General features: G+C 39.5%; 1 protein-coding gene across 1 annotated transcript in view; it reads left to right on the top strand.

Moving 5' to 3' along the window:
* The window catches only part of st3gal4 (ST3 beta-galactoside alpha-2,3-sialyltransferase 4), an 83,809-nt gene that overhangs the window by 42,760 nt on the left and 27,366 nt on the right, over positions 1-13,683 (top strand). Inside the window, exons 4-9 of the mRNA XM_056283765.1 lie at positions 332-403; positions 2,272-2,353; positions 2,912-3,001; positions 4,495-4,592; positions 5,148-5,211; positions 6,966-7,061. Of these exons, the coding sequence (XP_056139740.1) occupies positions 376-403; positions 2,272-2,353; positions 2,912-3,001; positions 4,495-4,592; positions 5,148-5,211; positions 6,966-7,061 (458 nt within the window). The 5' untranslated portion in view covers positions 332-375. The remainder of the gene's footprint in view (positions 1-331; positions 404-2,271; positions 2,354-2,911; positions 3,002-4,494; positions 4,593-5,147; positions 5,212-6,965; positions 7,062-13,683) is intronic.

The following is a 13,683-nucleotide window of genomic DNA, read 5'->3' as shown; positions in this document are numbered from 1 at the left end:
CCTCTGTTGCCTCCAGCCTCCCCTGACCTTTTGCACGGTATTATACAATAGCTCTCATACCCTTACCATGTCCTCACTTCCAGAGACTAAACCCCGCTGACCCAAAGCAGTTTTTTGTCTGTAATCCCAAATTATACTTGGCACACTGCTGTGTCTCTACTTCCACACTCCCAACGTCTTACTCAACAATAAGGGTATATATTTTCCAGGTGTTTTTTTAGAGAACGCGTCTGTGAAGGTTATTTCATTGATGATTATGGAAGGGCAACTCAGCTGTGTGACATTTACTAACAAGTTGCTCTTGTTTCTTTTGAGCCAACCCCCTCCACAGGATAACATCATGCACTGTGCAGAGATGAGAGGGCCACGGAGCATATGAAGATGTCCCAGAAGGCAACTAAGAGTAAGCGTTTCTGCTGTGGGTGGTTTAGCACCTCTGAGCACCTGACTGAGCCTTCTCAGAAGTTGCCAATCCTTTGTGCTCGCTTGCAGCAGTCTCATTTACACAGGATATGCATTGCACTGAAAAGTCTCTGATATCTGATAAAACCATAATCGAGGCTGGCAAGGGTATTCTCATGTTATTCATTATGAAATATAGATCATGTAAGCATGTCCGTCACTAGTACCTAGCCTCAATTGTGTTTTGCATTACTTTGCTCTGAAAAATCTATAGAATATGCAAGTCATTTTTTTTATCATATGGACTACCATTAAATTAGTTATAACTACGTTTTATTTAATTACTAGATATCTTCATGTAGTCCTACAATTAAGTCCTTGAAATGTTACTGTAATGAAGCTTTGCATTAAGCTAATGAAGCATCATTTGTGGGGGAAAATTATTACAATATTGAGATACATTGATATTTTTCTCTACTGTCTACATGGCAATGTGTAAATAAAATGTGTGCAGCCATGTATGAAAACTTTGAATGCTCTTTATCTGTTATTTAATTCTGTGCTTTGTTGATTTATATTCAACCCTAGACAATATAATTCATTATAGGCTTTGCATGTTATAATCAAGATGTTGTTCAAAACATGTTACACTTTTAGGAGAGCACATTTTCCTCAGTCTCTTTTCTTGGAAATATTTCCCTCTTCCTTCCTTTTTCAACATTTTTCAATTTGACAAAACAGACTGCGCTATGGACAGCCTTTTCTTTTGTCACTGAAACTACCAAAAAGACTTGCAAGACAAGTAACAGTACTAAAGGGCAGGTGAATCATGACTTCCTGCAAAACAGTTTCAGAGAGCCAATTTCCTGGGTAATATGCTACAAACAATTTGCATTTACACTGTCAGTGCCCGATTTTATTCCTGGAACAAATATAGAAAAAAAATATCTGTCCTAAAAAGGAGAAACTTCTTCCCTGTCTACTTGCACATGGCCAGCATAAGGAGGTAACCATGGTCATGTGGTGACTGAGCTGTATGTACAGTAGCTCACATATGCAGATATGAGTTTGTAAGTTAACAAGAAGAAATGGCAGGCATAACCAGATGTTAAGATCCATCTTAGATCCATGTTATACCACTACCAGGACCATGTCTCACTAGAGATGACGGCTAGAGATGTAAAAGGACAGATTGATTTTCACAACATAGAACACTGTTTTTTGATATTTCCAGGGTTTGAGAGGACAGCATAACTTTATAGTTGACATTATTTAGAAGTGAAAATGAAACCTCTATCTCAGTATTTTGGTCTCTGATATCACCATGGTTTGAAATTCACCAGTCATTCACCAGCCCTGCAAGAGAGGGCATTTTTTCCCCCCACACAAATACTCACTGGGCTGTTTGCAAAAAAAAATGATATATGAAGATTTTTAACCTAATTATATATTATCATGTTGGGTTGTTATTGTTGGAAATGGAAGCTTTCTGCTGATGTGAAAGGACCATGTGGTATGCCTTGTACTTTTAAAAAAAATCTTTGAGGCATTAAAGCATAATTTATTAGTCAATGGAATACATTATTTATTATTCTACAGTATAATTCTACATAGAATTCCAACAAAATGTAACTGGTTTCCTCAATAATGAGCTAAGTCAGGAAAAAATAATTTTGTACTCATTCAAGACATTGAAGGCTTTGGATTCCACTCAATACCTTTTGGTACCAAAACCCTGATATTGATACAAAAAAGGCACAATAAAGTTAGCTATACTTTTTATATACACCTCTTGTTTGTTGTATGATAGTTTATCTTTCCAGCTGTTTGAAATAATCTCACACCTCTGTGTAATTTCTTTGTTTCTAGCATGGTGCCTCAGGCTGCTCCCAGTTGTCCTTTTCTTCATCTCCTTTGCTACCTACTACTGTTCCTATGCATTCATACAGAGGTAAATACACACCCTGACACAGCCATTGTCTGTCTGTCTGTCTCTCTGCCTATCTGTCTGTCTCTCTCGGTCTCTCTGTCTGTCTGTCTGTCTGTTTGTGTGTCTCTGTCTTTCTGTCTGTCTCTGTTTGGCTGTCTCTCTCTTTCTGTCTGTCTCTCTATGTCTGCTTGTCTCGATCTGTCTGTCTGTGTCTGTCTCTTTCTTTCTTTCTTTCTTTCTTTCTTTCTTTCTTTCTTTCTTTCTTTCTTTCTTTCTTTCTTTCTTTCTTTCTTTCTTCCTGTCTTCATATTAAGGTTGCAGAGTTACATCTGCAAATTTCTCTGTGAAATGTGAGGGCTACAATGCTCATGAGTCATGAGAAATTGACATTAAACAGATTAGCAAGGGTTTTACAGTAAGTAACTAAATGGTGGTTTCTTCTAGACCCTCAGACGTGCCTGTCTTTGCACTTTTTGAGTGTGTTGGATCCACATCCTGGCACAGTGTCTTTTTAGGAAGTCAGCAGTCGGGAGCATGCCAGCTTCGTGAAATGTGGTGATCTGTATGTCTGTCTTACAGCTATGGCAGCACCAACAAGTCTTTGAACAGTAGCAAGTCAGTGTGTGGTGGCTGGCTAACGCAGAAGAAATGGGAGAGCCTCAACTTTAAGTGAGTAATAGCATGTCTTTGCATTTTAAGACCTGGAGGGAGTGGATGGCTTATTGAGGGAGGATGCCATGCCAGCATTTTTACTGGCACCCAAGGTGCCAGCCTCCTTGGAAATTCAGGGGGCTATGCACACAGAGTCGTAATTGAAATCCAGCATTTTTTTTTCCTGAGACAGAACAGGTTCTACATATAATGAAAGGAAAGAATTTGCTACCCAAATCTCAAATAAAGAACTTTTATTGGAACGGTCATTCAAGCTGAAACTAGAATGAAATTGTTAAGAGAGGGAGGGCTAACAGGAGCATAAGTCTTGGCTGGTGAATACATATTTTTTAAAGGAGGACAACGGCCGTTTGTATCCCTCAGAATTCTGGCTTGTTGAGTAACTGCTGTTCTGCAGACTTGAACCCCTCTCTCATTTATTTTCACTTGCACAGTTATTGGTTTATTCAGCTGGATATTTACTGGTGTGGGTCTGTTTGTGTGCCCTGTTTAGGGGCAAAACACTGATATAGTCTCCATCTGCAGTTTGGCCCAACCACCCCCTATGTCACTGTTTATTTCTTTAACTTGGGAGACCTTCCACAGCCGTTCTATGACAAGACTTGTAAAACAACATTAAGATTCATAATCCTGAAGCCTGTTTCATATTCAGTTGTTTTACCCCAAAAATGACTGTGAATTGCATTCATTCAGGTTCAAATAAAAGCGTTATTACTTGTAAAGATCAGCCACTGGTTCATTAAAAGTCACCAGAAGGCCTTCAAGTCAATGGCAGGGACATTTATCGAGCTAGCCAGCTCCCGTCCCCAGATGTAATCACATCTCTATCTGAGAGCTGGTTAGCACGTCTGCAAGACTCGCTGTCAAAGCCAGTCGGTTATGAGCAGCAGGATGTTAACGCAGTGGTCTAGGAACTATGTTGAATCAAACAGGAAGGAAAGCAAGCATACGGCACCGCTGTGTTTTCACATATAAAATAGTTCATTATAACATAATGCATTTGTTTCTCTCGATGGGGTCTGTCTGTAGCTGTCGGTGTTTTCGTTCCCCTCCCTGTCGTGGTAGAAGTGGCAACAGCCAATTTTAATGAGAGAAATTGTTATTTCATGACATCATGCAAGCGCATTTGTCTACTGTATTGGGAGGGAAATAAATTTTAAAAAAAAGAACTCATGATTGCTTATAATGAATCAAGTGAACCTGCCTGGTAGACAGCAGAGCATTTCATATTTAGAGAGTTCACGGATTAAGAGAAAATGATCCAGTATTTTTCCCTGTTCTCCTGTGGACTTTTGACAACACACATCACATTGTGCTTTGTTTAGTTTGATGCAGTTGCAACATAACATTAATTTCCTTCTTACACAATGTTAACAATGTGCCATATATATAACTTTTTCATCACAAAACAACCCACAGCATTTATCTGTGCACTTTAATCCTTTGTACACTACTGTATTGTAATAATGGCTGTTGCATATCTTATCCAGCATTAGCAGGCACACACAGCTTTTTCTGAAACTGGAGGATTTCTTCTGGCGAGAGCATTTATCAAAGCTGGCATTACCCTACGGCATTAAGGGCAGTGGTATGTCGACACCACTTTATCTGCTTGTCTGTATATATGGTGCTTTCATCTGTCTATCTCTTATTTATCTAGTTTACAACCATATGTACAGTAACTGGTCACACACACATACAGTAAAGTATGTATGTGTTTTTATTATATAATTAGTTGGTCATTCATACAGTACCGCTACATGATTTAAGTCACTTATTTGAAAAAAAAAATACATTTTTCATTTCATCTTTCAATAATTTTTTTTAAAGCTGATTTTGGATTTTGAGGCTGATGACCTTTGATATTTGTTTGGTAATATTAAAACAATCTCAATTGGATCAGAAAGACTACGGACCTTTTAAGAATTGAAATTATTCTAAAAGAAGGCTTAAATACATCCAACTTGTTAAAAAAAAACATTTTGGCATGTAGGATTTACACAGCATTTTCAAATTATGTGAATGGCAACATGTTCCATTGGAACATTTAATCTGTGGCATACTTTCATGTGAAGTTTAAATTCTAAATGTAACTTAATGTTTCCAAGCAATCACACTTTTTGAACTACTTTTGTTTTCCCAGAACTACTGTTACTAAAAGTTCTCGCCATTATTGCCAATTATAAAGTGCCAGCCAGTATTGAAAAGTAAGTATGAGTTAACTCAAGTCAGCTTGACATGTGTTGCAGAAACTAACTTATTTTTAGTTAGATGTATGCTAAATGGATGATAAACATCTTAGTATAAAGTCCTTTTCTGTATAAAAGTTAAAAAAAAATAGGTCATACTAATTCTTGTGTCCTACCTCATTCTCAGCACCCACCACATGACATGTTCATATATTATATAGTGTATAATGTATAGTGTGTAGTGTAAAGTGTATATTGTGTATAGTGTATGATGTATAATGTATAGTGTGTAGTGCACTGTGTATAGTGTATGATGTATAGTGTATAATGTATATAGTGTTTTGTTTATTATGTATAGTGCATTGTATAGTGTTTCATGTATAACGTATAGTGTAGTGTATAGTGTATAATGTATATAATGGTTTGTTTATTATGTATAATGCATAGTGTATAGTGTGGTGTACAGTGTAGTGTATAGTCTATAGTGTAGTGTATAGTGCATTAAAATGTATAGTGTAGGGTCCACGGTGGTGTAGCGGTCTAAGCATCGGCTTTGTGCGCCGATGCAGTTGCCCACTGGAGACCGGGGTTCGTGCCTCGGTCTCGTCAGATCTGACTATGGCCGGACTCGATGAAGCAGCAATAATTGGCTACGCTGTCCTCGGGAGGGGGGCAGAGTCGGCTTGTGTTCGTCACATGAACGTGTTTCTGTGTGTGTCGGAAAAAGCAGCGGTTCGACCTGGAGTCGCCTTGTCACGGAAGTGGCGAGACGTCTCCTTCGAGACTGCCAGCCGGAGAGATGCAGTTCGTGAACGCATGCAGTACGAGGGTGGGTGTTTGAACTAGAATAGGGATCGATTGGCCACTAAATTGGGAGAAAAAGACAAAAGTCAGAAATAAATTTACAAAATGTATAGTGTAATGTATAGTGTATCATGTATAGTATATGATGCATTGTGTATAGTGTATATTGTATAGTGTAGTGTATAGTGTATCATGTATAGCGTATGATGTATAGTGTATATTGTACAGTGTATAATCTATATTGTATAGTGCATAGTGTTTTGTTTATAATGTACAGTACATTGTATAGTGTTTAGTGTATAGTGTGTAGTGTATAGTATAGTGCAGTGTATATTCTTTAGTGTAGTGTAAAGTGTATAGAATAGTGTATAGTGTAGTAGTGTATATTGTAGTGTTTAATGTATACTGTAGTGTGTAGTGTATACTGTAGTGTATAGTGCATAGTGTATATTGTATAGTGTAATGTAGCGATAGTGTATAGTGTAGTGATAGTGTATATTGTGTAGTGCATAGTGTAAAGAGTGCAACGTGTAAGGCATAGTGTAGTGTATATTGTATAGTGTAGTGTACTGTGTAGTGTTTTGTGTATAGTCTCAGGCAAACTGTAATTGCTTAAAACTGTGTTACAACATCACATCTAGCCCTATAATGTGTTCAGTGTGTGCTGGGGCTTTGGTAAAGCCAATAGCAGCCATCTCAAACGTCATAACTAGCAGAATAATATAACTGTCACCAAATAAATGGTGTTATTTTATGTTCTGTCACTTAAGGATTATGTCCTAAACCCCAGGATCTTGTAACGTACAGCCTATGTATAAAGCAGTTGCTTTACCTTGTGACAACCAAACTTTGAAGTGGCTTAAAGTGTCTGGTCTGTTTGAACTCTGTGTGTGTGTGTGTGTGTGTGTGTGTGTGTGTGTGTGTGTGTGTGTGTGTGTGTGTGTGTGTGTGTGTGTATTTTCCCACAGCCTCGACTGCAGAACCTGCATCGTAATAGGAAATGGCTTTGCCATTAAAAACCGCTCCCTGGGAAGTATTATCAACAAGTATGACGTGGTCATTCGGTAAGCATGGAATGTTGTGCTAATGAAAGCTAATGAAGTGAAATTCAGTTTGTTCCGCCCTACGTTACTGCTGTCACATTATATTCGAATATCGAATTTAATTTCGAATTTGCATAAAAACACGAGATTCGAACATAAATGGGGAAATTCGAATTAAATAAATAAATACATTGATTGTACTTTTAAATTATTAATTAATTAATGTCAAAAATGCCGAAAGTAGGCTACGGCAAGCATTCCAGCTCTAATTACCCATAAGTCCATGGAGCGGAAACGTAGGCCTAGGCTGCAGCCAGAAACAAAAAAATGGAGGAATTTGGTGCTGCCGACAACGAGCCCGATGATCAGCATACCAGAAAGATCGTCACTCCAGAGAATCTTAGGAGTGCGATTTGGAAACACTTTGGTTTTTGGACTGTAAATGGAAAGACTGAAAACAAGGACAAGGTAATATGCAAACTATGTGAGCGTGAACTAGCATACCATAGTTCCACCACCAACCTACATGCAGTTCCATCATCCGGCCGAATACAAAGAACTGCAGGACCCTGCTGGTGCGTCTGCTGCTGCTAAACAACCGAGGCTGACAACGTTTTTCTCACCTTCGGCTGCTCTGTCCTCTACACGAAAAGAGGCGATCACTTCACAACTCACCAAATTCATATGTAAAGACATAAGCATCGTGGAAGGTGTAAGCTTTAAAGATTTTCTCCGTGAAATTGAGCCACGTTACACTATCCCAGCAGAACCACAATAACTAAAAACATTGTGAAACTCTACGATACTACTCGTGAAAATGTACGCCAGATACTAAGCGATAAGGAAATTGCATTCACTACAGATGGGTGGACGTCTATAGCCACAGACGCTTATGTTACAGTTACAGCACACGTAATGTCGGAGGCATGGGAACTGAACGATTTTGTCCTACAAACGAAAGACTTGAGAAGTAGCCACACTGCAGAAAATGTCACGGAGTGCATTTCTGGCACACTGAGGGATTTTCACATTCCTCGTGAATCGGTGATCGCAGTCACAACAGACAATGCACATAACTATGTGAATGCTGTGGAGAGGTACCTCGATACCGTTAACATACCTTGCATGGCACATACAATCAATCTAGCTGTACGTAAAGGGCTAGACGTCAGAGCCATAGACACGACACTTAGCAGGCTAAAGAAAGCAGCCGCACATTTCGGCAGGTCACCTACCGACAGCTACCTATTGGAGGATAAACAGCGTTTGCTGGGCTTGAAAACTGATAAATTAATTAACGATTGCATCACGCGATGGAATAGTACATATGAAATGATCTGCAGGGCATCGGAACAACAGGCAGCTGTTGCAGCTGTAATATTTGAGAAAAAATGGTCAAATCTCGAACTAACCACAACTGAATGGTCCATGGTCGAACAGATGCGTGAAATACTTAGACCGTTCAAGATTGCGACTGAGGCTTTGTCAACTAACAGATATCCCACAGCTTCTGCTGTATTGCCTTTACAGCATGTACTACTGTGTCAACTTGGCTCACCCATTCCTAATGCAATGCCCAGCTTGAGAGAAATGACCGCAAAGATCGACACAGATTTGAGGAAGCGTTATGACAAAAATAACGAAGCAACATTCATGTTATTGAATAAAGCAGCATACCTGGATACCCGCTTTCATAGTTTAATGCATTTATCAGAGGAACAGAAGGACCAAGTGCACGCAAACATTAAAGAAGAAATGGCCGTGAGATTTGAAAGTGGGACAGATGAGCATTCGTTAAGCTCAGACACTCACGCAGGGAAAACGGCCCTGACGGCAATGGGCGATCTGTTTGGAGAAACATACAAGGGAAGGGGCGAGACGAGAGACGACCAAGAAAATGTACTGCACCAAGAGATGTGGTCCTACCGAAGAGAGACAACGATGCCAGCAGACAGCAATCCTCTTCTGTGGTGGAAGACGCTGGGTAGCGCAAAATATCCCCACCTGGCGCAGCTTGCAAGAAAGTACCTGAGTGTTCCCGGGACATCAGTGCGTTCTGAGCGAGTCTCTGCCACAGCTGGGAATACTGTTAACAAAAAGCGCTCCGCTCTAGCTGAGTGTTCCCGGGACATCAGTGCGTTCTGAGCGAGTCTTTTCCACAGCTGGGAATACTGTTAACAAAAAGCGCTCCGCTCTTGACACTGAACACGTTAACCAGTTGATATTCCTGGCGAATAATTTGTAGCCTCCCAGTCCAGTTAGGCCTATGTGTAGGCTATGTATAATCGTGTTTACAAAGGCCACATAACCCACTATTTTTTATTTTATTATTACTATTATTATTTATTTTAGTTATTTAGTTTGGTGGGCTTGCCTAGGCTACTTACAGGCCACGTTCTGTCAGTAGCCTTCGTTACATTGCCATGGCAGCGCTGAATGCAGCCCAATCGCCGTGAGGATTATTGACATTATTATTACTTTTTTGAGAAGCATACTCTGTGGTAATTGTTTTTGAAAATATGGCAACATTTGACTTCATAATTTGCATTAAACTTCACTAATTATTTCGACCGAAATATGTTGTCTGTCTGCTTGTCCCCTCTTGTGGATACAAATGGTAAAACGCATGATCAAAATAATTACTGGTCAATAAATTACGGGTTATTTTTAGTCTTGCCATTTTAAAGACCGTGTTTTACGTGGAAATTCGAATCCAAATTCGAATATGGGTACAATTCTGCCACGAATATCGAATATGTTTTTTTCTTAAAGTGACAGCCCTACCCTACGTTCATGCCAGATGATTGTGCCACAGATCTAATAAGCCAAAGTTAATATATTATATATTAATTTTATTGAACCTGTCTTCAGACTGTAAAATCTCAGGAAATCACACAAAGATATTCAAGCCCTCTTGGAAACATGGAAAATTCTGAAGGTATACGAAGACATGCCTATTTTATCTTAATACATGTTTTGTAGTAGCATAGATCAGTTCAAAAAATAGCAGTTAAGCTGCCATATGTATAGTAGACTTAAGATGAACCTGCCAGTCCTGCTTCTGTATCTGGAATTTTTTATTCCCTAATAACAAGTCTCATAGGTGCTCCCCTAATGTGTGCCTTTCTAAGGTACCTTTAATTCATTCGAGATAGGGCCTCATGCAGCGCACAATGTACATGCAAGAGGTGGCAATGTGAACCTGCAAGCCTTCTTGCAAGACACTTCAGAGTGTCATACTTTCCCCATCGTGGGGGAAAACATTCACTGTGCATGTCTGAACTCACAGCCTGGACAGTTTTTTACCGCTAACATTGCGTTGAAGGCAGTGTAAGCAATACAAAAGGAATCGGCTCAGTAATAGTATTTGCACAGTAGAAGATTTATGTCAGCAAAGGTAGCTTTCGAAACAAATTTTAACATGTTATCTTACATAAAGATAACTTGCTAATGATTTGTAACTTGCCAGTGACAAAATGCTTGCCACATACATATTTATAATGTACCATTACATTGGGCCACACGGGAGGGACCCAGGTATCGTGTCTGTGATAAGGAACAGTTGTGCTCCATGACCAATTGGTCAAAAACAGCAAATATATGTTTATGGAGTAAGACCATTACATAATGGACCGGTAGATCTAAGAAAACATCTATTTGATTGTATTGGATCAATATTTGACTAAAGTGTGCCTCTGAACATCACACAAAAGATTGAATTCAAAACACAGACCTGTGGGGGTATGCTATAACAAGGGATGGAAACAGATTTCGCAAAATGTTTCTAAAGCTACTTACACATGATAAGTCGAAGGGATGGGTAACATGATGCAGAAAGGGCTGGTGTGGGTGCAGGTCTTTGTTCCAACCAAACAGTTACAGATCTGAGTCTGTTAGTCAACCAATAGTCTTTGCTAAGGACCTTGATTTGTAGACTCAGGTGTGTAACTGCTTGGTTGGAACAGACCTGCACCCACAGCGGCCCTTTCTGGATCATGTTGCCCATCCTTGATCCACATGATTAGCAATTTAGTAGATGCAACACCATGGAAGTGCTGTTGGAAGTAGTGAGCAAGAACATATTAACAAATCAAGAAAACAACTTTCAGAACAGTAGCTAAGCAATGTACTTAAGTACATCAGGCTACTACATTATCAAATAATTATAGTTGAATCCATAAACCTGATAGCCTCATCTCAATCCCATCATTCTGCCAGGAATTATTTTTTTTATGATGAGGTCATGATAAGATTTTAATATGGCATTATACAGCTCAGGGAACTCTGACATAAAAATTAGTTTTTCTTCCATTTTAATTGGGTCTCATGTGACCTGTATCACATTACATCACACTTGAAATCATTAGTTGCACTTTGAAAGATCAGCTGCAAACAGGGTCCAAGTTCAAACTTGTTGAATTTTGTATGTAGCACTACAACTGCAACTCTGAGTGCTGTGTGATGCTGGAGGGTAACTGTGGTGAAATGTTCTCCCCCATAGGAAAACAATGGCTAAGCCAGTACTGAGGGGTTTCACCGCTAATCATGTGTAAGCATCTTAACAGTGAGCACAAGGATGCGGGAAATGGGGATGCTTAAGAGTGCTGCAGCTTCCCCTATACTTTGTATTATTTAACTGCAAAAGATGAGCTTGAACAAAAATTATTTTAGGCATAGTATAGGCCTATGCGTCCTTGTGGCAGGGTGGGTTTCGCTCATACGGCTGCACCCCTATTTTTTTGTCATTCTTCTCCATACATTTGCTCAATTTCCCATGAGATGGTAAATAGTCAAGGCCTTAAAATTTTCACACTCATTACAAATGTCCATCCATCCATCCATTATCCAAACTGCTTATCCTGCTCTCAGGGTTGCAGGAATGCTGGAGCCTATCCCAGCAGTCATTGGGCAGCAGACGGTGAGACACCCTGGACAGGCCCCCAGGCCATCACAGGGCCATCACAAATCTATGAAAATAAAATACTATTAAAATTCCAAACTTTCTGCATTTGTAGGGCTGTAATTCCCACACTTGATAGTCTGATTGACGTGGAACTTGGTACACATTTTCTACTGAGTGTGTTCTACAAATTTGCCAGTTAGACCACGAAAGTGTATTCGTGAGCTTAAACTCAAATTATCTTCTTACCTTTTGTTTTTTTCTTGGATCATTCTGTCCTGAACCCTGACTGCAAAAAACCTGAATTTCACTGAAATTCTACTGACCACCTGGTTTAGACCAGCAAAAACAGAGCAGACAAATATCCAACTGTCTTCTGATACCAACTCTATAACACCACTCTGCCAGCAAAATGTCTTCCTCTACGGATAAGGGAAAATCCAACATCCAAAAATGTCTAACTTTACCTTAGGTCCATGGGTACAGAACCTGGAATTGAAAACAGGTGTTCAACTGAGTCTTTCCAACTAGATTTAAAGTGTCTACCTAGGGGTTCTGGCACCAACAACTTTTCAAGCTCATTCAAAGCAGGCTAGTTTTCGACGGTGGAAATGGCTTCATTAGGTGACAAGAGACAGATTCTCTCTTTTTATTTCTCTCTCTCTCTGAGTACACACATCTCTTTTGCACATGTATTGCCATGTGTAATTGCTGTGGCTGCATTGAAATGCGTGTATGATGCTAAATTGTTGAAGGTGGCTGTTTTTCCATATAACATTTTTAAACATGTAGGCTACATTTGCCTGCAAATTCAGTATTTGTAAGACTGCATTTTGTTGAACCGAAGCATGCTAACATTACAGTGTTTACCATCACCATAGTGTGTCACCATCTTAGGCTGTGTTTGCAACTATTCCCCAATCCTCTGAATAGTACACATGGCCATTGTAACTCTAGTTAATGGTCACGGCAATTTGCATATGAAACTGATTGTTGGTTTCGGTCATTATGCCACTGCAGCTCACTGCTCCTAGCTACACAGATCACAGTTAGGATGGTTTAATTGGCAGTAACTGGATTTCCCCAAGGGGATTAATACAGGAAACTTAATTGTATTGTTTATAAGGAATGGGGATGCCTGCAGTCAGCTGAGACTGAAGAGGTCACTTAGATGAGGGATGAAACCTTTCTCTCAATAAACATTGTGTCCAGATGAACTGATTCAACTTTCTGGTATTCCCTTACCTGGATTACTGAGCATGCATCAAGAAATTACAAAACTGTTTTGCTTAGTTTGCTGGAGAGACTGCTGCTGTTGCTTTTGAGAAGAAAAAAAAAGAGAAAGGAAAGGACTCCAACGAAGGAAGGAAATTAGACAGGGCAGTTGCTTTATCTGCATGTCAAATTCCTGTTTACACTGTTGAAATTCATGAAGTCACACAAATGCTTGATGAGTTGAACCCCCGATATCAGCTATGTACACAGAGATCCTCAAAATCTACACAGAAACCTGGGACATCATAATGCAGCAACTTAGGGAAAAGCTGCTTTATGTCTGTACCACAAATCTATGGACCAACAAGGCTGCATACACTTGTGTGTCTAATACCCTGCAGCACATAACTGAGTCACGGGCATTACAATCCCAGTGTTTAGGCTGCTTTGACCTGAATACAGAAGATAGTCTATACTAAAAGATTCTTATTATAATTTGTATAATTGATATTCTAATATATGATTTCC

The sequence above is a fragment of the Lampris incognitus genome, chromosome 7 (assembly GCF_029633865.1).
Source record: "Lampris incognitus isolate fLamInc1 chromosome 7, fLamInc1.hap2, whole genome shotgun sequence".
Lineage (NCBI taxonomy): Eukaryota > Metazoa > Chordata > Actinopteri > Lampriformes > Lampridae > Lampris > Lampris incognitus.
Note: the sequence above shows the minus strand (reverse complement) of the source record. Positions and strands in the feature narration are given on the sequence as shown.